Source organism: Xiphophorus maculatus, chromosome 16 (assembly GCF_002775205.1).
Source record: "Xiphophorus maculatus strain JP 163 A chromosome 16, X_maculatus-5.0-male, whole genome shotgun sequence".
Taxonomy (NCBI): Eukaryota; Metazoa; Chordata; class Actinopteri; order Cyprinodontiformes; family Poeciliidae; genus Xiphophorus; species Xiphophorus maculatus.
Genome location: NC_036458.1, coordinates 16,057,394 through 16,083,824, shown reverse-complemented (window position 1 = coordinate 16,083,824; position 26,431 = coordinate 16,057,394). Strand labels below are relative to the sequence as shown.

General features: G+C 41.3%; 2 protein-coding genes across 3 annotated transcripts; one reads left to right on the top strand and one right to left on the bottom strand.

Moving 5' to 3' along the window:
- Positions 1–1,157: 1,157 nt before the first annotated feature.
- On the bottom strand, positions 1,158–20,762 carry sez6l2 (seizure related 6 homolog like 2). Of its 2 annotated transcripts, none has more exons than XM_005806988.2 (19): positions 20,618–20,762; positions 19,860–19,930; positions 19,460–19,525; positions 19,075–19,290; positions 10,006–10,139; positions 8,729–8,921; positions 8,159–8,344; positions 7,882–8,065; positions 7,048–7,211; positions 6,734–6,928; positions 5,541–5,679; positions 4,503–4,699; positions 4,184–4,378; positions 3,739–3,933; positions 3,448–3,639; positions 3,221–3,259; positions 2,952–3,069; positions 2,482–2,593; positions 1,158–2,371 (listed from the first exon to the last, which is right to left on the bottom strand). In XM_005806988.2, the coding sequence occupies exons 2-19, from the start codon at positions 19,915–19,917 to the stop codon at positions 2,342–2,344; spliced, it is 2,613 nt and encodes an 870-aa protein (XP_005807045.1). In that variant the 5' UTR covers positions 19,918–19,930; positions 20,618–20,762; the 3' UTR covers positions 1,158–2,341. The 2 variants fall into 2 exon arrangements, with proteins under 2 accessions (XP_005807045.1, XP_005807043.1); XM_005806986.2 differs by having other exon boundaries at positions 19,397–19,525; positions 20,618–20,761.
- Positions 20,763–20,845: 83 nt separating this feature from the next.
- LOC102222793 (aspartate beta-hydroxylase domain-containing protein 2-like) lies at positions 20,846–25,707 on the top strand. The gene is made up of 6 exons (XM_005807029.3): positions 20,846–20,924; positions 22,585–23,058; positions 23,206–23,412; positions 24,174–24,381; positions 24,814–24,927; positions 25,019–25,707. Exons 2-6 carry the CDS (start codon positions 22,612–22,614, stop codon positions 25,126–25,128), a joined length of 1,086 nt encoding a protein of 361 aa, XP_005807086.2. The 5' UTR covers positions 20,846–20,924; positions 22,585–22,611; the 3' UTR covers positions 25,129–25,707.
- The last annotated feature ends 724 nt before the right edge of the window (positions 25,708–26,431 follow it).

Genomic DNA, 26,431 nt, shown 5'->3' with positions numbered 1-26,431 from the left:
AACAAACAAACAAATAAAAAACACACATTTTTCCTGGTTTCCAAATGTAACACAACAGAAACCCATGTATCATAACTACCCTTAGAAAATGAGAGACGAGATAACATGTCATTCAAGTAGGGCAGATATACTTTGACTTTTTTCTTAAGTCAGAAAATACAAAACAATAGCTGCTTGCTTAATCTTGCACGTCTACATGGAACAACAATAAAGTATGAGTTTTATGAGGTATAAAACAACTCGAAATAAATAACAAAGTTCTAATTATCATCTTGCCGCAGGATAACTATAGGGGTAAAAAAAATATAAAAATCAGTATTTACTATTAGAAAACTGGAGCGAACTTAGTCTCAGTACATTTTGGGTTTCCTAACTCTCCAAAACAACAAATACATGCTATTGCTATCTATCCATGTTTTAGAGGAATGGGAAGACCTGGGAAGAACTGCAATTAAGTTTTTATTGTGAAACGAAACTGATTAAGCTTTCACCAACAAACACTCCAGGTAGGTCTGGCATAAAACAAAGCATAAATATCTGAAAAGTGTCTCATGTCCTCCATTATGTTTGGTGATTGACATTTGATGCAGTGAACCTGGATTCTTTGGGTTCTCTCTCAAAGAATCCTGTTAGGATGCATGAAATACCAAGACATAAAAACGCTGATGCACTCGGGCAGAAAGACTGAAAATTGGCTGTTAGGTCTTTCAACAGGATAATGATGCCAAACCTTTTTCACGCTCCAATTCTTTTTGTGATATTAAGGAAGATTAGGTAATTTACCATTTGCAAAATGGGGTTGTACATTAAGAAGGCTGTATGCAATTCTGATAGTGCCAATTTTGTTAGAAACATTTAAAACTTATCAGGATATTTTCCTCACACACTTGAAATTAAATAATGTATTTTTCTAAAATTTTCTATATCAGGATATACTGTTGCAATGTGTACTCAAGTCTTTTTTCCACATCTTTACCAGGAGTGTCAGCCATTAAGTGTATAACAGAATACATGGAATAAATCCATAAATCATTTGAATGTTTCTTCTACAGTGTCAAAAAGATGCTACTTTATTTACTTATTAATATTAAATGTGTGTTGACATGTGAAATAGGAATCCCAGTTATTTCGAAAATGAAAACACACTTGCGAGCTCGTTACACCATTCAACAAAGACTTTATTTTCAATTCTGCAAATGATTCACTGTCTTTAAAAGTGTATTTATATATGAAGCAAAGAAATGTCGCCGATGATCATAGAAGAGTTAAGTCAACAAATCAACAATCTCCAGGAATCCCTCATTTGGCCCAGTGAATGTCTAAAATTCACCGTTCAAACAATCGTTTATAAATAAATACATAATGCGCATCACAGCAAGCGGCAAGATTTAAAGTTTCTCATCAACGGAGTGCATACAACATCAAATTTGATAACAATGATACCTGCCAGTAACTATAATGTTAATGTAAGAGATTGAGCAAAAGCAATATAATTTACAATCAGTGCATGCTCGAAGCGTTATGACATTCATGTCCTCACCTTTGCTTATACAGTATGTGGTGCGACAGTTTGCAGATGACGGCAGAAACAGCGAAGAATAAAATAAACACTGCCTTTGTAAACACTAATCCAACAACGGATGAAACACTAAGAGACATTAAATTATTTAACATTATATTTTGGCACAGAACTTTCATTATGTGTATATAATGAAAATATATAGCCTCCTGCCACCAAGTGTATATATTAAGTCAGATATTTACATTCAAATAGTGTGAATTTGTTACAACTTGTGAGAAAAAAAGGAAGGAGAGTTTATTGTTTTAAAAGAGGTTTCTTTTACATTTGCTGCGAAACTCTGAAACATAATAAGAGTCGCTTTAGAAAGTAAAAACAAATATTAAGCATTTTTTATTGAACCATGAACATAACTTTTGATTGTTTCAACTAAAGTATTGCCATGCTCTCTACTGTTTTAGCTTTGTAACAAAAATAATAACTGAAAAAAATTCCCCCTTTTCTCATTTACATTTTCTTTGCCTGCAATTTTTTTTCCATTTTCTTTTAGAAGTCAATTTCTTATCCTTCATAAGGCACCAGTCCTAATAGCACAAAAAGTTACACCATTACCCGGGTCTCACTTTTGGCAGATGAAGCACAATCAATATAAAGTAGTTACAAACTGCAATGGTAAAAAAAAAACAACATAAAAGAAAACACAAAAATAAAGAAAAAGCAAGTATTATAGGGGGAGTGAGGCCTTTCCATACAAAAAGACTTTGTCTTCCTCAAGAAATGAATGCTTCTGTGGTTTTATTTCTCACCCAGAAATGCTCTTCTTCAAATGGAAACTTCATACTCCCGCGTGTCCTGTGATCACATTAGAAACAAACGGATTACTTTAAGCTTTGAAATTGGGAACATTTAGAGACTGAGAGCGAAATGAATGAATTTCATAGAGTGATGGCTCCTTTACTTACTCCCGCTTCATAGAGAGGGTTGTTGAAATCTGACTCGACTGTAATGGGACTGTAGGAGTGTGTGTGAGAGAGAGATTTCCAGAAGAGAGGCTTCCATTCTAGTCTGCAAATGCTACAAGAGACAGATGATAAACACATCAAGCGCTGAGTGAAAAAACTGAGGCACAGAACTAAAAAAAGCAATATTGAATCTAAGAATGGAAATCCAAAACTATGAAAACACTGAGTAAAAACTCTATGGATAACAGTATTATAAAATTATATAAACATATTATATATATAGTGACCTGCTTTTATGTTGAACTGAAAAGCAACAACTGCTGCCAAAATAAAATAATTGATATTGATTTATTTATTTATCTCTGACATGTATTTATTATTTTGAACTTGATACCTATACCTTAATTTTAATCCTCTGCTTTAATAACATGGCCTTTTAACCTTTAACTTTAATTAACAGCATAACTTACTTTGTATAGTACATGTAAATGCCTCCAATCAGGAGGATGACCAGAATGATGGGCAGAATAATCGCCAAGGCGATGTTTTCACTCAGGATCTGACGGGATGGCTCGAAAGACTGGGACACTGCAAAACAATCAAACGTCAATTGTGACGATTTTCTGTGTCCTTCACTTTGTGATAAAAGTACGCCTTTAGAGGCACATTTAGATCCCACAGACAGCAGCTTTTAAAAATGTAGGAATTGATTTTAAATGCGCTTGAGATGAGAAATTACCTTCTGACTTGTGGTCGTCCAAAAGCTCCTCGTATGCCACTGAGAACAATAAAACAAGATCTCATCAGTTTGAGCAACAAGGCACATTGAAGTGCTTTACATGCTAACATCTGGTAATAAAGGAAAAAATAGGCTTTTTTTTTAGAAAAGAAAAACTAGGTGTAGAAGGTGTGGCATGAAAAGCCACAAGCAGCAAAAAGAAATATTGGGAGTGTTGCAACCCTTACCTTTGCAAAAGGGTGGCGGGCTGTTCCACTGAGATGGGTGTCCAGGAACACATGTGATAATGACCTCTCCAATTAGTTCATAGCCCTCATAGCAGAAGAAGCGCAGAGTTTCCCCAGCCTGGTAGCTGTGTTTGTATAAAGTTTGGTAGCCGTTGTCAGGGACTCCAGGGTTTGGGCATGGGTCATATTTCACTGTATATAACATACAAAAACACTCTTACAGTCAGATTGACATCAACAGCGATCATGAAAGACGAGCAATGTTGGAGAAGAGACAAAAAGAAGCCTTACAGACACACTTCGGGCTGCGATCGCTCCATTTAGGGGTACCAGTGTCACGACCGTAGCAGGAGATTTGACTGGGCCCTTCGAGTTGATAACCCTGATTACAAGAGAAACGCACGACTGTCCCCAAAGCAAACCCCGCTTCGGGACGCACAGAGCGTGCCCCGTTCACCACCTCTCCTGGATCAGGACACTGTTGCACTGTGAGGGGTAAAGTCAGACACAAGTGACACAAAATTAACCAAAAATATTTTTAAAAATCTGCTCAAGAAGCCTTAGGAGGAGTAACGTCCTATTCTCAGTCCTGTCTGGTTACACAGCATGTTTTTTTCAAAATGAAAAAACTAAAGTAAAAGTGAGAGAGGGAAGATCATTTCTTAGCTAAGTGTATTAACAAATTAGCTTTTTAACTTTAATAAGTAACTTTTGATCATTTCTATTATCCTATGACCTTTAACACATGTTGGTGGGGTGCTGCTCCAAGACAGGTCCCACTGGCAGGTGATGATGTCTGAGCCGCTGATGTCATAACCGGGCTGGCACTGATAGGTCAGGACGCTGCCTCTCACAGGAGAGGAGTGGGATGAGCTGATCCAGCCAAACTCGATTTGAGGAAGAGTGGGGCATGTGTCGTTCGGTTCAACTTCTGCAGAGAGAGAGAGAGAAAGAGAGAGAGGCTTGGTGAAAGCAAATAATTTTTTTACTGATCAGTGAAACAAATCTAAACAAGCTTCATATGGTAAAGCAAATTGGATTTCCAGTTCACTCACCACGATAATGAATAAGAAACCCCTGACTGAGGATGAAGCTGGAATCATCCGGGTCGCTCTGAAACTGAATGGTGACCTCTGACCCCCCAGACACAATCTGGAAGCGCTCTTTAGAGCCCATGTACTGGCCGATCACGTGAGACATGACGTCATGTCCATCAAACACCGTCAGCACATCAGTGTGACGAATATTCAAGCTGAAAGAAAAATGAAAAACAAAAAAAAAAGTTAAAAATATGTCAGCTTTCAATTCAGAAAGAGTCTTTCCTTTTAAGTTGAATAATCCACCCAGCTACTGCTTTATTTTATGGATTAGAGGAGAATGAAGAAAGGAAATGGAACTACAGGCAGTTGGTTTTATAAAACAAAGTCATGAAGTTATTTATCTATGTCTTTCATTAATAATTCCTAAAAAAAGATATGATATGGATTTGGTTTTGGAAATGAAACAGTTTTTCTTTTGTGCAGTTGTTCACCAGTAAACCTCATGTTCCTCCTTTGGGGTATCATAACATGGAGATATTAACAAGTTTTTACACGTTACTATATTATGCTTCATTACTGCATGTTCATAATATTTCAAAAAATTTTTTGAATAGCTATGCACTTGTAACAAATCAATGTAGCCTTTCAAACTAATTTACTGCAAATTAATACAACATCATTTATATTATATATGAAAAATACAATTTAGTAATTATTAGAAAATCTACATAAAAATATATTCATGCTTTAAGTAATGTTTTTTTTCACAAGTTGGGACTCTAAAATGAGACATAGGAAAAATAAATGTATCAAAAAGTCAAATTTGCAGAGTCATGCAGTTTTACAAATTCCTATAAAAATTCAAAATTTGAAAATAATAAAAAAGAGATTTTTGCCACAGTTGTCAATTCCTTTGCTGAAAGCAAGATTTGTATTTACATTTTTATTAAACAGACATAAAGTCTGAATAATTACTGAATAAAATGCAATTCACTTTCCCCCCCCATAATGTTGGTGATAAAATGCCAAACAGTCCTTTGTTAGCATACTCACATCTTGACCTCCAGTTCAATTCGCTTCTCCTCATTACCATGGATCTGCCAAATACAGTCAAGACCCTTGGAGTAACTCTGGGGCCAATCGGGGGACAGAATGGTACCAGAAGGCTCGGTCAGCTCTCCTCCACACAAAGCTTACAGAGCAAAGCAGACAGCAGCATTAGGTAAGAATCTGGACTGATAAACAGGGAATCAGTAAATTACAGATTACAAAACAATGTTTGAATGAATTGAACGTGATTAATGAGAGAACATATGAAGCCATTAGGGAATGGGCTTTTGGCCTAATGATCAATGGAAGAAAAATGAAGAGCACATTAATTTTGTACCTAAAGATAAGTTTTATTCGTTGTCATTTTTTCTATTTATAGCTTAAGAGGCAGAAAAAACCATACAGAACTCTAGAAAATGGAGTCTGGAAAAATGTGCGCATCACTTGTCCATCCCTTGCCTTAGGCTTTACCCTTTTTAAGGCAGAATAATAAGTATTTGAGGGTTTAGAGATTAACAAGCAAATACAGTATATGTCCATTGAAAATAATCTGAAAGCTTATTTGTAAAATTAATTTAAGATATTACAAAGAAACTTACAAGTGAGACCAAAATCTGAAGGATGAACAATAAATATTTCAGAGACTTTAAGAAAACATACATAGTGTAAGTTAAAACAGCTAATAAATGCATGCACTCTGTAAGTAAACAGGTATTACCAATCATAGGTTCTACTTGCTCCAACACATTGCTGCTAGCAGTTTCCTCTCTGTTTCCTTTCTGCTACTGCATGGATTTTCAAGGATTCAGCTTATTAGAATGTAATCATTTATCTTGCAAAGGTACTGCAGACGGCAGCTAATTTTTTTTTTTCTGGAATTAAAAATTGAAGACAGTATTTAGCTTTTAGTGCTTAGCTAAGGTTCTGAGTCATACGTTCCATGCTGCTCTACGTTTTCACACCACACCATCACTGAGGCGCCAACATCCTGCAGCTTCAGGCGCCCATCTTATCAAAATGCAGTGAGAACACCCAGAAATAGACATGCTGAAAACATCATGTCCTTCAAATAAATACAAATTACTGTTTTAGCTACCGTAGGTATGTGGACAATTAAAACATAGGACTTAGAAAAGAAAATTTGACTTCCTAACTGTCTTTTTGTTACACAACCATAGCTCATAGGTTAAACTTACCCCTGCACACAGGCTCAGTGTCGTTCCAATGGGGATTGCTGGGGTCAACGCATTCGATGGTTCCTGAGCCTTGCTCCATGACGAAGCCTGGAGAGCAGCTGAAGGTGACTATGGTGCCCAGTTGATATGAGATGTCACTGCTGCTGAAGTTTCCATGAGGCATGTAGGGCTCCCAACAATGCTCATCGTCAAAAGCTTCAGACACACAGAGAAAAAGATCATTCCTAGTTCTCCTTTGTTTGGCGGAATCTAAAAAAAAAAAAGAATGAGGTAAGCATAAAGAAGTAGGCTTTGCAACTGAAGACCCCGCTCACCCTCATATCTAAGTGCCAGCAGCAGAGGGATGGAGGAAGAATCAGCTGTGAGCTCCAGGTAGAGCGTGGAGCCCTCGCTCAGCAGCCCGCGCTCTGGGACGTCATCAAGATCAGAGTCGAAGAGCAGATGGGACAGGGAGCTGTTCCCACTGCGGACAAGTAACCTGGAACAGGACGAGACATAAATGTGCAAAAATACTATAATTGTTGTCTCAATAAGGACCGTAGTTGGAAAGCAAAGGGAAAAGTGCTTCTTTGGTAAAACATGCTGGTCTCTGTACTATTGTTGCTCTTTTTGACCTTTTTTTTGTGGAAGAATACCCAAAGATTTTTACCTGATGGTCTTAATGGTACATTGTGGCCATTAAAAATCAATATTGGGGATTGGGAGTGCCAAATTAAATTTTTTGGCCTTACAAGCAAGCATTGAACAGTAGAATTATTAGCGTTGGTATGCAGAGTTTCCCCCAGTGGCTGCCAGGCTTTACTTGCTCTCCCGCCAGGTTAAGCATAGTTTATCTTAAATATATTTTTTTTATACACAAGTAACAGTGATAGAAAAGGCGGATTAAGCTAGGTGTATAGTTGACGCACTGAGCTGGGCGTAAGGGCACACGTACCATTCGTATCATCTCTGCGTCTGCCTGTTGGCCTCATGTTATTTCTCATATTATTTCTAGGTTATGCTGCTTGCTCATGCACCTCCAAATTTTTGTAACTCAGCGAGGATCGCATGCGCCACTGGTATTTTTCCCCTCATCCATTTGATCACTTTGCTATTATTACGTCAGATAAGCAAGAGTATTGATATGAAATCTTAAACTCCAAGCTTACCTGTCATCATCTTCATCTAGAGCGATCCTCTCAAAGTGCAGGTGCAGCCTGTGTCCCTCTTTGGCTTCTATCAGCCAGTGGCAGCTCAGATTATTTCCATTACTGTGGTTGCTGGCAGGCGGAGGAGGTGGTGACAGTATCCTTCCCACAGTTGCATTACGAATCCATCCTCCACAAGAAACAACTGATGGAAAAATTGTATATAGTATTATTTTTTGCAAACCGTAAATCAGCCAACGCTGGTGTCATTATCATAGATTTTAATCGTCGTACGCACCAACACATTGAGGCTCATGAGTGCTCCAGTGTGGCTGCGTCGTGTTGACACATGTTGCCACCTCATGACCGCGGATCTGGAAACCTGGATCGCAGTGGAAGTGTGCCTGACCTCCAGGATGGATGTCTGTCACCGTCACTCCACCGCCCTCAGGCGAAGTGGGGAAAGGGCAGGAAAGCAGGAAGGCTGGCAACAAAGGTAGAATAAAAATTAATGCTGAAGATGTAAAAATAGTTTAATTTTACATCGGAACATCTCCTAATGGTGAGTTTCACGTCTTCTGCAAATGTGAAAGTAGGATGTCTTTTGTCATAATGTTTAAATATCCACTCCACCTTTATGTGGACATTCTCAACTAATCTGCAAGGTACTGATCATTACATTGTAAGACAGGCTATCTGCAATACTGATACATGTCTTTCTTTATCTTTGTCTGGCTTCATTATCTCTCTTAATTTGCATGGAGTATAAATTCACCACTGAACCTGCTGCCTGGTATGTCACAGGTGTAGATCGCAGTTTTTTTTAAAGAGCCTAATGGTGACATGAAACAGACAGAAGTTATTCTACCTTGATAGTGGAGGCTGAAAGTGCCATGGTTGGACTGCCGGAGACTGCGGTAGTGAATGGACACCTGATTGGTGGTACTGCGGATCACCTGCCCCTCTTTCATCAGCGTCTCATTGGCTAAGAGCTCCGGCCCTGCACCGCCGTGACCCATGATCACCAGAGATTCTTCCTTTGAAAGGTTTGTCTTCCTCACCTTAAGGAAGGAACAAGAAGATTTACACACCCTAAGCTAAATAAATAATAACTCAGAAATTCAGTTATCGATGAACTGATCCTACTGTGTTGATTTTCACCTTTGGTTATGAAATTGTACAGTTTTGAAATTCTGCTATTCATATTGTGGTCTAAACATTGTCCTAGGTGATATAATCTTTAATCTGTTCCATGTTGATTTATGTTTTAAGTTGCAATATTTACAAAGTTTTGCTCGGAAAATTTGATTATCCGATTATATTTAGTTTTCGTAAACTAAATATCAAATCAAATATGACTTCATAAAAATTGACTTTGTAATTTAACGCATTGAAATTGGGCCTCTGTCTCTTTAAAAACTCCCTCTCTTTCTGAAACTCCGCCTCCAGAAAGTCATCACAACATTGCTCCTCTATTAACCCTTCAACAATGTATTTACCAGCATTTCCCTGAGGAGTAGCTCGTCTAATGGCCTCAGCAGTTCCACCAGGGGTTTGCTAATTGTTGCTCGCTAGTCTGAAGGAGCAGAATGGGGGAGTTGTGGGGGGAGGACACTGTGAGGTGGAAACTCTGTAGCTTGGAAACTGCAGCTCAGAGAAGGAGCTTCGTCTTGAAGGTGGAGCTAGGTCCATCCAGTCATTTTGCACAGCTGAATGGTTGCCAAGGGAGATTAAAGGATTTCTCATACATGCATGAAGGAAGCAAGGCAACACTCCAGGTATTGCCTTGATGATGGAATAAGATTATAGCATGATGTAAAGCTAATTTTACATAATACTGCCCCTTAACAACGGTCTTATCTTATTTATCAGTTTATTTAGTTAAATAAGCTGATTATGTGATCAGTTTCTTTAAAACTAGTATGTGTTTTGTTAATCTGTTTTTAATGTCTTCAGACATTTTGTGTTGCTCTTGTCTTCATGAAAAGTGTTCTTCAAAAAAATGTTTGAGACGATTAACTGGTAATACGAATCATATTGTCTATATATTCTGTTAAAAATTAACATAAAACAAATTGATAATTGCTTTGCAGTAGAAAAACATTCATAAATTTGAAGGACCATAGGCTTTTCAGTTCACACAACCTGAATTTCCACACCGTAGCCTGGATACACAGTAATGCTGTAGGTGCATTCCAGAGTAGAAAATGAGGATGATGATCCAGGATCAGGAGACTCAACAAAATCCTCCATTGCTGACAACGTGGCATTGCACTGCACTGCAGAAACAGAGAAATAACAGAAAAGGAATTAGAAGTGAGTCAAAATGTGTATTATAATAATACTAAAAATAGCATAACCTGGCAAGCTTTACTAAAAACTGGCTACTTTTACTAATTTCTAGGTTATGGTAAAAAAAAAGGTAGATTTTGTCTATCAAGATCTCTGAAAATGTTTAAATTTAGTGAAAACTGAGTCTAACATGTCTCTTTCAAGCAATACTCTCATTGTTAGGCGAGCATTCGCTTTATCCCCACTTGTCTATATTGGTTTTAGTTGTTCTTCACCGTTTGCAGATTCATGCGGGGTGACTGCAAATCAATCAACGCTTTGTTGCAGACTCAAATTTAGTATGCCCCACGGCACAATCGAGCCATGGCAAGAATATTTTCAAGACAGCTGAAGCGTTACTTTAAGGCACAACTCTTGCTGGTGAACAAACATGCTTGAGATCTCTCCTGCAGACAACATGAGATCAGCAAACCACAATGACCACTGATGGCAAAATGAAACACTTGAGGGACCCAGGTGACGCTCCCTCTGTCTTTTTATCTCAAGCACGCTCACACCTCAGAGATCATCTGTCTCACATGATATTTCTCTCCCCCGCTCTCAATCACAAACTATGAGAGCTGCACAGGCACCGAAAGCCAATAGAAATGCTGCTGCACTGGTGTGTCTCAAATTGTTTCTCTGACACTCATTAGCACTGGATCGTCTCCATCACCCCATGCTGGTCATAAGGCATAGTATTGACTGACAGACCACAGGCAGGCAAGGATAGTCCTACTATTAATATTTATATGTTCATCAAATAATAATGTTATGTGCTCCATGTCTGGTACTGACTTTACTCTATGCATGAGGGTAAAAATTATGGAATCAATATAACATATCTAAGTCATTTTTAGTTTCTATTCTTGCTCTGGGTTGCATCAAATTTCAACGCTGGAAAGCAACTTGTCATCTTCATACTCAAAATGTGAAAAAATTCATACTCCTTGAATTTTTTCACATTTTGTCACGTTTGTGTGATTCACAGACACAAAGTAAAGCCTAATTATCGAGCGGAAGAAAAACCATACGTTGGATCGATCACTGTATTTTATTCAGTGCTGTAAGAGTGAAGGAGGTTGAACGCAAATGGATGCAGAACTTTTCAAATTTCTATTTTAAAAAAATGTTAAAACATTTCTCACACATATCCACTAATTTGGTTGGATAGTTTGGTAGGCGACTGTAAATTCATTAGTGCATAGTTTTAGAGCTCAAATATGAAAAAAAGTGTGTTTATGATTTGGACTGAATTAGTTTTGCTTTCAAGAATAAAAAAAATACAAAAAGCTTTGTCCTGACTGATAGCTATGAAAGTAATATGCTACTGCAATAGTTTTAAAGAACGTGACCTAAGCATATTCTTCGGAAGAAAAAAATAGCAATGTTATACTTGGCTCCAAACATAGTATGTAGTTGGTTTAGTTGGATTAGAAAATACCAATGTCGACATAAAGAAAACTAAAGGCAAATGTTCTGGCACTGCAATGCCAGCGAGTAAACATGAAAAAAAGCCTTGTAACAGTTTGGAAAAGCAGTCAAAGGAAAGGACCTTATTTTGTTAGGTTGGGGTTCTTTTTCCTGTTTTATTTTGTTTTCTTTTCCTCTTCTGTCCTGGGTTTTTTCTGGAAAGCTGCGTTTCCTTTTACAGCCATGAGATGTCACCAGTGAGCGGAGCCCCTGGAGAAGTGTGGCGGCCAACCTGTAGACGCACCTGTGTCTAATTTTCGAGAGCTGCGGAGGTGCTTCATAAGGACAGCCTAGCTGACACTCCAGTGCCTGAGTGTTTGCCTTCACTGGTAGACGTTTTTCTTAGGAAGAAGCCTTCTATGATCGCTCCCTGTGTTCTGATCGCTCCTTGTGTTCTCCCCGTCAGATTTCCTTGTGATCGCCCTGTGACTCCTGGATGTGGACAAGCGCTCCCCCCTGGATTTCCTTGTGTTCCTCACGACGCCATTGGTATTACCAATCGGTTGCCTTCCTCCGTGCACTTACCTCCCTGGTCCCTCCCCGTGGATCCTCTGTGCCTCGCCATCGGCTGAGCCTGCCAGCGTTTCATGTTCCGGGAGCTAACTGTCGAAGCCCCGCTCGGAAGTCAACTCACTCTGCTCTCCAGCTGCAAGGCTTACCTGCTCGCTCTCCGACGGTAACTCACTTCTCCAGCCGCCACCATTGACAATACTACCTCCGCATTCAAGTAAGCATCCTACGAAAGATTCTCAGAATTATTCCATTTGACCCATCCCGTGTCTCACTCCGCTTTTTCTCATATACAGTCTGACGACCAGTTTCCTCCAGTCCCAGGTTCCAGAACTATTTCCCCTGACCCCTCTTCCTTTCACCAAAATAAATATTATTGTTGTTTCATATCGCTCCTCTTGGTGTGTTCTTGCATGTGGGTAACCCGGCTATCACCCATCATGACAGAACACTCAGGCCAACAACCTACCCCAGCAGACGCTATAAGAAGGGCTTTATCGGAACAACACGCTCTCATACAGTCACATGATTCAGCTTTAAGAGAGTTGAGTAACAGACAGGCCGAAACAAACCGTCGGTTAACCGAGTTGTCTAACTTTTTGCAAGGCTCCGTTCAGCAGGCACAGCCTCCAGCCCCAGCCTCACCTGCAGTTCCAGACCCGCCAATCCGTCCCACGTTTTCGGAGATTCGGCTGCCAGTTCCCGAGAGGTTCACAGGTGATGTGCACAAATGTGGAGGATTTATCTTACAATGTTCCATCATTTTCAATTCCTGTCCTCAGAGTTTTCCACACGACAACGCTAAAATAGCATATGTGCTGTCCCTGCTGTCCGGTCGAGCTCTGGCTTGGGCCGAAGCTAAGTTTTCCTCCCCCACTGATTTTGGTTGTTCCTATCCCGATTTCATTAAAGAATTAAAACAGGTGTTTAGTCAAGAGACAGACCAGACTTCAGCTTCCCGAGAACTTTGGAACTTAAGACAGGGGCAAAGAACTGTGTCTGATTTTGCCATTGACTTTAGGATAAAGGCAGCAGCCTCAAATTGGGATGCCACGGCACTTAAAAGTGCGTACTTTCATGCATTGAGTGAACAGATTAAAGATGAGTTAGCTACTCTGGATGAACCTGCAACTCTAGAGGAGTTTATAAGTCTGACCATAAGACTGGATAATAGAATTCGGTCTCGAGCCAAAGAGAGAAATCGCCGAAATCCCTCAGCCAGAGCCCCCCTACTGGCTACCCGTCCTAGTCTTCAGGAAGTACCAGACCCCTCGGAGACCTCAGAACCTGAACCCATGCAGCTGGGTAACACTCGCCTGACACCTGAGGAGAGGCAAAAAAGACTAGTCTCTCGGTTATGCTTGTATTGTGGGGGTCCCAGCCATTTCATCGCTAACTGCCCCGTCCGTTTAAACTTGCAGGCCCGGCGGTAAGGACGAGGAGGCTGCCGGTGCAACCCACGAATAGTAAATCTCGTCTCCTTATTTCTGCTACCCTTTTCCATCGCCATCAATCTCTTCCTCTAGCTGTTTTTATTGACTCAGGTTGTGAACAGAATCTAATTGACTCCACCCTTGTTGAACAGCTAGGGATCGCTACAGAACCACTTCCGGTTCCACTTCGTGTTTCAGCCCTAAATGGGGAGGTCCTGCCCAGGATAACCCAGAGGACTACACCTGTCCGTCTTGTGATTTCTGGTAACCATTCAGAGCTAATTTCTTTTTTTGTTTTCCCCGCAGTCAGCTCCTCTGTTATCCTGGGGTTCGAGTGGCTGCTCACACATAACCCACGGATAAATTGGAGAAAGGCAATTATTGAGTCATGGTCCAGCGAGTGCCACGCAACTTGTCTCCACTCTGCTGTCCCTCCGACGTCCATAACAGCAGAGCAGCATGAGACCGACCCCCCTGACCTTTCAATTGTTCCCCTCGAATATAAGGATCTGGCTGCAGTCTTCAGTAAGAGCAAAGCACTCACTCTACCCCCCCACCGCCCCTATGACTGTGCCATAGATCTGTTGCCCGGAGCCCCACTACCCACCAGCCGACTTTATAATATCTCCCGTCCAGAGCGTCAGACCATGGAGACATACATTAATGACTCGTTAGCAACAGGCATTATACGCACTTCTTCGTCACCCCTTGGGGCAGGGTTCTTCTTCGTGGGGAAGAAGGATGGGTCCTTGAGGCCCTGTATTGACTACAGGGGGTTGAACCAGATTACCATTAAAAATAAGTATCCTTTACCTCTTCTTTCCTCAGCCTTTGACCCCGTCCAAGAAGCCACCGTTTTCTCCAAACTCGATCTCCGCAATGCCTACCACCTCCTTCGCATTCGCGAGGGAGATGAGTGGAAGACGGCATTCAAAACACCCATGGGACACTATGAATATTTAGTCATGCCGTTTGGTTTATCTAACGCGCCTGCCTTTTTCCAAGCCCTCGTAAACGATGTCCTCAGAGATTTCATTAATGTGTTTGTCTTCGTTTATCTAGACGACATACTGATTTATTCCAAGTCCCTGGAGGAACACAAGATGCATGTCCGGAAGGTTCTCCAACGCCTTTTGGAGAACAGATTGTACGTAAAGGCAGAGAAGTGTGAGTTCCACCGATCATCCGTTACCTTCCTGGGCTACGTCCTTGAGAGCGGGCAGGTAAGACCCTCAGAGGACAAGATCAGAGCTGTGCTGGACTGGCCTAGACCCGAGACCCGTAAACAGTTGCAGCGGTTCTTGGGTTTTGCCAACTTTTACCGCCGTTTCATACGGAATTATAGCCAGACCGCTTTACCTCTAACTGCACTCACATCCACCAAGTCTAGTTTTACCTGGACCCCACAAGCAGAGGAAGCCTTCAACCGGCTCAAGAACCTGTTTGCTAACGCCCCTGTACTAGTCCAGCCCGATACCACTAAGCAGTTCATCCTCGAGGTTGATGCTTCTGACTCCGGAGTGGGGGCTGTGCTGTCTCAAGTCTCTGAAAAGGATAATAAGTCCCACCCCTGTGCATTTTTCTCTCGCAGACTTTCGCCAGCTGAACGCAACTATGATGTGGGGGACAGAGAGTTACTGGCTATTAAGCTCGCTCTAGAGGAGTGGCGACACTGGCTAGAGGGAGCTGAGCATCCCATAGTAGTTTGGACTGACCATAAGAACCTGTCTCACATTCAGTCAGCTAAACGTTCCAACCCTCGACAGTCTCGCTGGTCATTATTCTTTTCTCGATTCAACCTGTCCATTTCTTATCGTCCAGGTTCTAAAAATGTCAAGCCTGACGCCCTCTCTAGACTGTATGCACCTGATGACCCTGAGAAGGAACTTGCTCCCCTGCTTCCCCCCAGCTGCACGGTGGGAGTAGTTACCTGGGAGGTGGAAGACCTCATCCGTCAAGCCCAGTTAACCGAGCCTGTCCCCGAGTCATGTCCACAGGGAAAGACGTATGTCCCGGCCTCCGCTCGATCCCGCTTCCTGCAGTGGATGCATTCCTCCAAGTTTTCCGGACATCCAGGTATCAGTCGAACTATTGGGTTGGTCAACCGAAGGTTCTGGTGGCCATCAGTTCATAAAGATGTCAAAGAGTTTGTGTTAGCATGTCCAGTCTGTTCCAGGAACAAGTCCTCCCATCAGCCACCCACAGGATTACTCCAGCCATTACCCATCCCCAAGAGACCTTGGTCTCACATCGCTATCGACTTTGTCACTGGATTACCCCCATCAAAGGGTATGACCACCATTTTCACAATCGTTGACCGCTTCTCCAAATCTTGTCATTTTGTTCCTCTTCGCAAACTTCCCACTGCCGCTCAAACTGCCATGCTTCTCATTAAACATGTTTTTAAGTTACATGGCATCCCTCAGGAGATTCTTTCCGATCGGGGTCCTCAGTTTATCTCCCAAGTTTGGCGACAATTTTGTTCCGCCCTAGGGGCGAAGGTATCATTAACCTCTGGTTACCATCCCCAGACTAACGGCCAGACGGAGAGGTTGAATCAGGAGCTGGAGGCCATGCTGCGTTGCCTGACTACTTCTGACCCTGGAGACTGGGCTCAATATCTACCATGGGTAGAATATGCACACAACAGTCACATTTCAGCAGCCACAGGTTTTTCCCCGTTCGAGGTCTCTCTTGGCTACCAGCCCCCTCTCCTGCCATCCGACGAGAAGGACATATCTGTCACGTCAGTACAGCATCACATTCGCCGTTGTAAACGGATCTGGTCAGACACAGTCACTGCACTTAATAACACTGCCTCCCAGAACAAGAAACAGGCTGACCGGAGGAGAACCTCTGCGCCCACTTATTTGGTCGGTCAGAAGGTCTGGTTGTCTACCCGGGACATACCCCTCAAGTCCATGTCTAAGAAATTGTCTCCCAGGTTTATAGGCCCGTTTGAGATAGTGTCAGTCATCAGTCCGGCAGCTGTACGCCTTCGCCTTCCTCCCTCCCTACGTGTTCATGCTACTTTCCATGTCTCCCAGCTTAAACCGGTCCTGTCCAGTGATCTTTGCCCTCCGGCCGAACCCCCTCCTCCCGCCCGTCTTGTTGACGGTCATCCTGCGTACTCCGTCCGCCGGATTGTGGCTTCCCGTCGGCGTGGTCGGGGTCACCAGTACCTCGTTGACTGGGAGGGCTACGGTCCTGAGGAGCGCTCTTGGGTCCCCCGCTCCTTTATCCTTGACCCCTCCCTTATTAGTGATTTTGCCGCCTCTCAGCCTTCCTCCTCTTCTCGTCCGTCAGGTGACGTCCGTTGAGGGGGGGGTACTGTTAGGTTGGGGTTCTTTTTCCTGTTTTATTTTGTTTTCTTTTCCTCTTCTGTCCTGGGTTTTTTCTGGAAAGCTGCGTTTCCTTTTACAGCCATGAGATGTCACCAGTGAGCGGAGCCCCTGGAGAAGTGTGGCGGCCAACCTGTAGACGCACCTGTGTCTAATTTTCGAGAGCTGCGGAGGTGCTTCATAAGGACAGCCTAGCTGACACTCCAGTGCCTGAGTGTTTGCCTTCACTGGTAGACGTTTTTCTTAGGAAGAAGCCTTCTATGATCGCTCCCTGTGTTCTGATCGCTCCTTGTGTTCTCCCCGTCAGATTTCCTTGTGATCGCCCTGTGACTCCTGGATGTGGACAAGCGCTCCCCCCTGGATTTCCTTGTGTTCCTCACGACGCCATTGGTATTACCAATCGGTTGCCTTCCTCCGTGCACTTACCTCCCTGGTCCCTCCCCGTGGATCCTCTGTGCCTCGCCATCGGCTGAGCCTGCCAGCGTTTCATGTTCCGGGAGCTAACTGTCGAAGCCCCGCTCGGAAGTCAACTCACTCTGCTCTCCAGCTGCAAGGCTTACCTGCTCGCTCTCCGACGGTAACTCACTTCTCCAGCCGCCACCATTGACAATACTACCTCCGCATTCAAGTAAGCATCCTACGAAAGATTCTCAGAATTATTCCATTTGACCCATCCCGTGTCTCACTCCGCTTTTTCTCATATACAGTCTGACGACCAGTTTCCTCCAGTCCCAGGTTCCAGAACTATTTCCCCTGACCCCTCTTCCTTTCACCAAAATAAATATTATTGTTGTTTCATATCGCTCCTCTTGGTGTGTTCTTGCATGTGGGTAACCCGGCTATCACCCATCATGACATATTTCTTAGAAACACGTCCTGAATTCTGAGAAAACTTGGCCCTAATGACCACCAGGAAGCTTGCAACCCCAAAAACAAAATACTAACTGTGATGTATGGGAGTGACAGCATCAAGTGTACGGTATTTTACTGCAGGAGGGACTGGTGCACTTCAAAGTATAGACCAAAGATTATGTAGAAATAGTGAAACAGCATCTTAAGACAACAGCCAGGAAGTTAGAGTTTGAATGTAAATGGGCACAGACCTTAAGTACACCAACTAATTAATTATTAAGAGGCTCAGTAATAATAAATTCAATGCTTTGAAATGGTAAAAACTAAACAGATTGATTTTATAAAGTGCTTTTCTAGTCATACTGACTGAAATGGCCAATTTAAAGCCTAGATCTCAATCACAGAGAAGATTTGTGTCCACAGCTGAAAAGGTCTGTGCAAACTTGACTCAGTTGCACCACTTCTGTCAGCAGGAATAAGCAAAATTCCCACCAAGCTACTGTAAGAATCTTTTGGAAGAAAACCCAATATGTTTTAGCCAAGTCAAGCACTTTAAAAGGGCACCCTACCACATGAGGATACAGTTGTAAACCTCTGACATTGATGAAATTAAAAAAATAACCAAGCTTTTTCCTATTCTGGAGTTTAGCATTTATTATCAGTTAAATAATTGCTTCTAACCTTAAATGGGAAAAGTTGTATTGGCTTTAATTTCAGATGGTGAGAAAAACAGCCAAGTTCCTTTTGTACAGAGAATGCAAATATGTGCTTTAAACTGTAAAAACACAAACACCTGATGCAGAAGAAATGGCAAGATCCTAAAGGTCATAGAGAAAGTTAGAATCATTTCAATGAGAGTTGATGAGGAAAATGTTAATTTATCCCAACTGATATTGCGATCATAATATTTATATAAACTTTGCATGATTTCCAATAATTATGTAACTTTGCATGCAAAGTAAGACCAGCTCGCCATATTTAGTGAGAAGACTGAGGCTTTTGAATTCAAATCCTGCACTGTGTGAATTTCTTCTGGACATGGCACTGTGCTACACTCTGGGTCCCTCAGATGTTCATCAGAGTTTGAGTGAGAATGAATATGAGTGTTTGTAGATAAAGGGCAGCTACTGTAGTACGCTCAATACAAGGGTGCTTGAGAAACAGATGTTAAAGAGTAAATGGCAATGCGGTTCAGTTATATCTAATACCCCATCAAAATAAAACAGAAAACCAAAACATCCCTTTCAAGGTGACAAGTGAGGGTAAACTTGTACCTGGCATGTGCATTGTGGTTATAGTGGTGGTGGTAATCAGCGTTGTGGTGGTCTCTTCTTCCAAGGGGAAGGAAGACATAGGACTCCTCGATCCGGTTTTGCCCGCGGCAGAGGAGGAGCCTAAAGCGGTGGTGAGGAGCCCTGGTGATATGGCTGTTGCTGTAGACTCAGCCATCCCAAGCCCAGGCACCGCCTGTGTTGGATTGGTGGTGGTACCTGCAAAGTTAACGGCTTCAGTTTAATGCAATTTCCCAGGCGAGGGCACTTTGTGGAATAAAGTACATGCGGAACTGACAGAAAGTGTTTTCTGTTTTCTGTATACCTGATCCTCCGGAAACCTGTCCCAGGTACTCTTTACTTTGCAGAGCAGCATGTATCAGCTCACCTGGTGGATAGGAGTCTGGAGCTGACGTCGGTGAAGTATCAGACTCCGGAGTCATAAAGGTCATACCTGAAACAATCAACACTGGTTACTGCATTTGTTATTTGCAATGCAAATAAAACGCAGTGCCTTCCAAAATTGTGTATATGTCTTTAATAATTCACATGGTGTTTCATTTGCTTTATTATTTAGCGCATGCTGTGGTGACATGTGAATTTCCCCTCAGCAGAATAGTCTAAAATAAGTCAAAAGTCTAAAAGAGTGGATTTTATTATCTCTCTTAATTTTAGATTTTAAATGGAGAAAAAACAACAAGCATCAGACTGATGCAGCAAAAAGAAAAAGAAAAAAAACAAAAACAAAAAAAAAACGTGCATGCACCGGAGAACACAAACAAAATTACCTGAAACAACGTGCATCATGGTGACAGAGAACATCACAGCGAGGTGTGCGAACCCCATGTTTCTGAATGACCTGAGAAGGTTAAAGGAAGCAGAATCCAAAGAAAGCGTTTTGTGATTTTGCACATTTCTCTGCCTATTAATAGCTCATAACAGCAACAAGAGGCAAAGGAATCACACAGTGGTAATGAATAGGCCAACAATGTGTTAGTCACCGCAAATCTGACTGAAATGTTTACATAAAACGGGTCATAATTGACTGAAATCAGATCATGTCGACATGATGCTGAAAAAGGCTCTCCTAATGCAATTGATGCGTGGAATGAAACGTGACGTTAGAAGTCAGTATGCAAAGCATTGCCACAGACGTCGTACAATTATAACACGGGAACACCACTCGGCTTTTAGGTGTAATATTCAGGCTTTCCCTCCAATGCAATTTCCCATCTAAATCTGCAACAACGCGCCGAAAAATGCGCTATTCCAGAATCCAGCTAGCGAGCCCACATCGTCTCCGAAGGTTCCCCTTGAATTTCATTGTTTCCAACCTGTTAGTTGTATCAAAAATGCACCTCCGCTGCTCTTCGAGGCGTTTCCTCTGTCAAAGATACCAGCCGGGTGTGTGACATAAGTGATGGGGGTTATTCGAGGGAGAATCACCCGGCCCTCTTTGTGCGGAGGATGATTTTTTTTTCTTTTAAACATCATTCATCACCGCTGTTGTTTCCGCAGCAACAATAAAAAGGTGCCAGCTGCTTACCTGTCTTCCAGGATGCTTCCACTGTTCTTGTTTCCCTTTCTTTTCTATTCTCGTATCTCAGTTGGTTTTGCGTTGCTTAAGGCCGTAAACAATGCTGTGTTTGTGCTGGTGAGATTGCCTCTAGCTGGTTACCGTGTGCTTGACGCATTCGGCTAAGATGTGAGGGCATTTGTGCTGGAGCGTCAAGTGCGCCCTAGCGGCCGAACGGTGAAACTGCAGAAGTTTACATCTCTTGTCTGGAGAGCTGGAGCTGTCCAACCAACACGGTGCTGAAGCTGTCAGACACGGAGCTCCACGGTGCACCAAGGTAATCTAACAGAGATGTTTGATCCGGCGCTAGAAAGAGATTTTTCGCTTGCATGCGCTGCTTAATAATGCATGGCAAACATTTTGCGCCAGGAATTCCCTTGAACGGTGGATGTGTTTGCCAATGTGAGGAGTAAACACGAGCCAGCTGAGCTGTGCGGGCTGGTGCAGAGCAAAGAGACAAAATGAATGCTCACGCCACTGCGAGAAGCATCATTTTATGAAGCATCCAACGCCTGCCAGTGGAGAGCATCACTGGGGTTGATGCAACAACAAGTCTGCAATGACACAAAACTTGCATGCACATACGTTCAAACCGTGCATGCACTTTTATTTTCTGCATCCTTGTAACCGTACATTACAAACAATATAGATCTTCCCCCTTGCCTCTTTATCACCCCTTATTTTAACTCATATATGATTCACTCTACTCAGATGACTGAAGGCTTGATAAAAATTGTTTGCCTTTCAGAAACTTACATCTATGTCGAATTATACTGGACCAATAATAATAATAATAAAAAAATAGACTGGGCTGTTCCCAACTATGCTGTTTTTAGTCAAAATGGCTTCATACTCTTAGAGAAGACTTATAAAAAAATCCCACAAAGAAAGTTTTGGAAAGTCCAACTTATAATTGATGCATTATTCAAAAAGTAAACAACAACAACAACACCAACCAAAAAATAATTATTTCTACTTTTTTTTTTTTTTTTTTTTACAAAAAGGACATCTAAAACAAATGTTGTTACACCTAAATATCATTTAATAATTTACATTACAAAGTAGAAGTGTTCAAACCTATTGATGTTTTGGCCAATCTCAACAAATTACTTAGCTACAGGAGCTACAGGACAAAGAATATATAATGTTTGAAATAACTAATATCACAAAAAAAAAATAATAATTGTGATTTTTAACTAGTTTGAAAACAAACTTGCAGTAACAACACATTCAATCTGACTTTTTTGGAGTAAAGGTGTAAGTCAGCAGAGGTAAAGATAATTTTGTCAGTTGTGATGTTGATACATTTTCTTTCTTTACATTCTTTTTGGCAGTGATATAATCAAAAATAATGATTTTGCTTCACTTGTCAGTGTGGTTTTAGTTACTAATAATTGATTTATTCTGTTTTAAGATACAACAAAACAAATTCGTATCAAGTGAATAATTTTAGATGCGTCTCAAAGGAAGGAAACAGAGGCAATCTTGGCTTTGTAAAAGCAAAACACTAAACAAGGTCAGTGTCAGACTCATGTTGATTAGAGTAAAAGAAATAAACAATTGTTCTCTTTGCTGTAAACTGTTGCATTTGACCATTGAATATTTATTAAGCATAAGTGACATCTTTGTGTTTCACTATTAGTTATGCTTCTTAATGAACAGACTGCAACAAAAGTGGCAAATATAACCATAAGGGGGATAATTTTGTGTGTAAGTTTAGAGCAGATTTATCTTTTTAGCTAACCCACCGAGCCCTGAACTTCCTACAGAGCACTGAGCAAACGCAAGAAAAACGGCCAAAAAATTGTTCTGCAGTGAAGTTTGTAGGTGCAAAATGACAAAATCCGAAAATGTTTCAAGGCTATAACTTTGTTTTCAATAAATTATAAGAACAGTTAAATCTAAAGTTAAGATTTCTTCATCTGTTTTGCTTACAGTTGTTCTGTGTCACCCTCGCCTAAAGGATGGACTGGTCGATAAACACACTGCCTTTGCCTGAGTACGTTGAGCTTGGTGTCCATTCACTGAGTGGCCTTCTGTGGACTCTGCTGTTCCTATTTCTGTGGCACTGCTATCGAATTGGCTCTGACCTGCCAATCCCAGGCCATGCTGGAAAGTTAAAGTCGAGCTCAAGGCGGTCCATGATTTCTCGGAGCGGTGTGTGTATGGGAACAAAGTGCAGCGCCCGGTCTAAGTTGTCCAGGAGCGATCAAATTGCACCTTTCATTTCCATGGAAACAGCGAAGGATGAGGAGCAGGGACAGGGATATCTCACGCCAGTGCTGAGTCATGCCTTGTTCCCTGCCCAGGCATCTGCAGAAGCCAAGAAGCTATACGCAGCACTGCAAGAGTATGCCAAGCGTTACAGCTGGGTGGGCATGGGCCGCATTCACAAAGGCCTTCGTGAGCAGGTAAGAAACTCAGAGCTTCCTACTGAGAGTTAGGAGTCATTCACAAAATTTTACTTAAAGTGTTACTGATATGGCTTAAAGAGTTAAAGAAACATGGCATATAAAAACAAAACAAAACGGGCAACTTTGCCATTTCTCCAAATTCAGGTCAGACTGAACGATCTCTCCACCATACAAAAGCCACATCTCTTCTTCCTGCCGGATGTCCCAAGTGTTCCTTTCTTCCCGCGTGATGCTCACCGACACGATATCGAGGTGTTGGAAGCTAATTATCCCGCCATCTTGGCTGAATTCCAGGCTGTTTACCAGAGAGGCATAGACTCCAAATCAGGCTGGACCTGTCTGGGGCCAAAGGTACACAACAAAGACAAGAAACATAAGCACAGAATGCAACAGTCTGAGAAAAATACTTACTGAAAATGTTCACAAATGAGGGATATTATTTTATTTATTTAAAAGTTCACACTAAAAAGGTAACTGGAATAAATATGTACAAAAATTATATAATGAGACATACTGTGAGTTGTAAGTATATTTATAAACATGGATTATTAGGCACTTTATGAGATAGGCAAACATAAAACACTGAATGATTATGATGTGAAAGGAGCATATTGCATGGTTTAAAAATAGTCTTTAAATATACATGTAAACAATGTTATTTAGAACCCTTTATTTTGAAACAAGGAGAGACATAAGGAATCATTAGAGTTTCTTTAAATAACAATAAAGCTAGATATAAGGAAAGTATCCAGCAGGACACTGACTCTGAACAAGCAGCCAGATTTAAATTAACATTACAGTCATGTATTAAAGTGGGTCAATCAAACTCAAGACCAAAGTCTAATTGAAAATTTATGCTAACACTTGGACATCAATTTTCAGTTTTTCTCTCCACTCAATCTGACTCGGCTCAACCAATTTTTAAATTCTCCATAACACTTGCAGCTGTGAACATCAAGAAAGAAGGCCTTTATAAATTATGCACTCAATGGAAGTGGATACATGAGTTCTTGACACATAGTTCAGATTTAATTTGTAAAAGATATTTAGAAGAAGTGTGTCGGGTTAAGCCACGTCTGAGACTTAAACCTGGAATATGTTTTCTTTTTCAGAGCCAGGCCGTGTTTTCCTTGTACAGCGCCGGGGTCTGTGTGGCAGAGAACTGCCGCTCCTGTCCCTCCACATATCGCACACTTCTTTCTCTGCGTACTTTCATAAACAGCAACTCGTTGGGATCTGCAGGATTTTGGCTGCTGGGCCCCGGAGCGATACTGGGGAGCTCCTACGGACCGACAAACACACGCCTTTGCTGTCACCTTGGTATGTGAACGATATGTACTTTTTAAGTAAAAAAACCCAACAAATTCAGCAGTCATGAAATGATTTAGTTTTTTTCCTTCCATAATGTTAGGATTTACTTCCATGCACTGCCGTTCTATTGTTCTGGGTTTCTCGATGGCGTTACTCCTTCAAGTCTAATTCTAAGTCTGATAATTTCATGAACTTCACATGCACTTTGTTACAAAACCAATCATCTCATGTAAGCATAACAAAATCACCAACGAGACGACTGTACTCAAAGTTATGTAAATGGTTAGAAATGCATTAGCAAGAGGTTGAGGTTAATTTCTGTGTTGTGCATCTTGTACTTTGGCCCATCTGACAATAATCCTCTCAGTTTTAAAAGCAGATGGGACATGGCTGTGTATTGCCATATCGGGAGCTGAACCATGACAAAACTCACTTCCACAGGTTTGCAGACCCCCACTTCGTGTGAGCTGGTGGTGGGAGGGGAGCCCCAGTGTTGGTCAGAGGGGCACTGCCTCCTTCTTGATGATTCGTTCCTTCACACCATCTCTCACAAGGGTAGGAAATCCTCACGCAGCAAAAGCAAAATTGGTGTAGTTTAAAAATATATCTCCACCTATAAGCTGGATTCTTTGTGTCTTCTTTAAAGGTCCTCCAGAATCTGGACCCAGGGTCATTTTGAGTGTGGACCTGTGGCATCCAAATGTGGCTGCAGCAGAGAGACAAGCTTTGGACTACATGTTCACCCCTGACCTCTGAGTTTTCACCGTGAGCACTGTGCAGGGATGCCTTAACTTAGCCCACAGTTCACGTGTCTCATTCCAGTCAGAGAATCACTGTGTGAATCCTCCCTTAAGAATTAGACAAGCCATTAGCCACACATTCAAGCAGTGTTGGATGTTTGGCCCTCATTTGTAATCATTAAAACAGTTTTACTGTTATGCTACCTGCATGGCATTCTGATATAAAAATACAAGCAGACAGCACCTGGAAGCACAAACAGCAGAGCAGGGGTTAACTGATGTAAATTTTGACATCATAAATCTGTTTACTATGCTAATTCATGCATGCAAAGCCTCAGACTTGTTATTGCTACTGAGCTGTTGTTGCATGTGCATGGGTTTTTAGAAACGTTCTTGAAATGGTGTGTGACTACCAGTGATTCAACCAAAAAACTGTGAATACTTCAGTAAAAATGACAGAAATTTAAATGTATTTTCTCGCCTAAGATATTTCCAATCAAAATGTAACCAAATATACTGTGTTTTTTCTTTCCATGATAACACAAAGCTGTTTGTATGCTGGAATGTTTCTGGTCTCAAAGTTATTATTATATTTTTGATTTCTTTATAAATACTCTTTGCTAGTTTGTTTGTTGTTACATATTTTATGTACAGTAAAAGATTTAAAAAAAAGAGTATAAATGAGAGTTGTTGTCAGTTGTGTCTTTTTCTTGAGTTAAAGTAAATCTGAATTTTCTCTGAATTTAAATGTGATGAAAATTTTGAGAAAATGCAATTGAAATCTTCTGTTTACTCTCACTTTAAATCAGATTACATTTTTCATGTCAGCTAAGATACTTATTTCCTAGGTTTCTATTTTCTACTTTCTATTTTCTAAATGCCAGAATAATTACAAATGAATATTTCTTTGAAGTTTGAAGTTTACACACACTAAGATTATTAAGCCTTGAAACAACATGGAAAACTTTAATTTAGACACACTTGTAGATGTATTTTAAGGCAAAAACTCAAACACACTATTTTCTTGTGTAGCATCACAAAACAACTACAGACATTAGATATTTTTGTGATGCTACAGAGAGAAATACATTTGTTTCCCTCAAATGTATTTTGAGGGAAACAAAAATAAAGTTTTGTGTAAAATGGGGGTACCAACTTCAGAACAAAGGCGAAACTCTTGTAAAGAGGCTTCCTGAAGCGGGCAACAGCGCTATAATTCACGCTGAAACAAGCATGGGCTGACTCAGAGAGGAAGAAGCCATTGCTCGAAATCCAACTGAAAAAGCCAGATGACTGTTTTCAAATGCACTCTGAGGCAA

Excerpts from the sequence above, each read along its gene's own strand:
- LOC102222793 (XM_005807029.3), top strand. The coding sequence starts at position 22,612 with ATGGACTGGTCGATAAACACACTGCCTTTGCCTGAGTACGTTGAGCTT. Across the intron at positions 24,382-24,813 it reads ACGCCTTTGCTGTCACCTTG|GTTTGCAGACCCCCACTTCG; the intron begins GTATGTGAACGA and ends TCACTTCCACAG. Across the intron at positions 24,928-25,018 it reads TCACACCATCTCTCACAAGG|GTCCTCCAGAATCTGGACCC; the intron begins GTAGGAAATCCT and ends TCTTCTTTAAAG.
- sez6l2 (XM_005806986.2), bottom strand. The coding sequence starts at position 19,917 with ATGGGGTTCGCACACCTCGCTGTGATGTTCTCTGTCACCATGATGCAC. Across the intron at positions 19,291-19,396 it reads ACAGGTTTCCGGAGGATCAG|GTACCACCACCAATCCAACA; the intron begins GTATACAGAAAA and ends TTAACTTTGCAG. Across the intron at positions 6,929-7,047 it reads GCTGGCACTTAGATATGAGG|CTTTTGACGATGAGCATTGT; the intron begins GTGAGCGGGGTC and ends GTGTGTCTGAAG.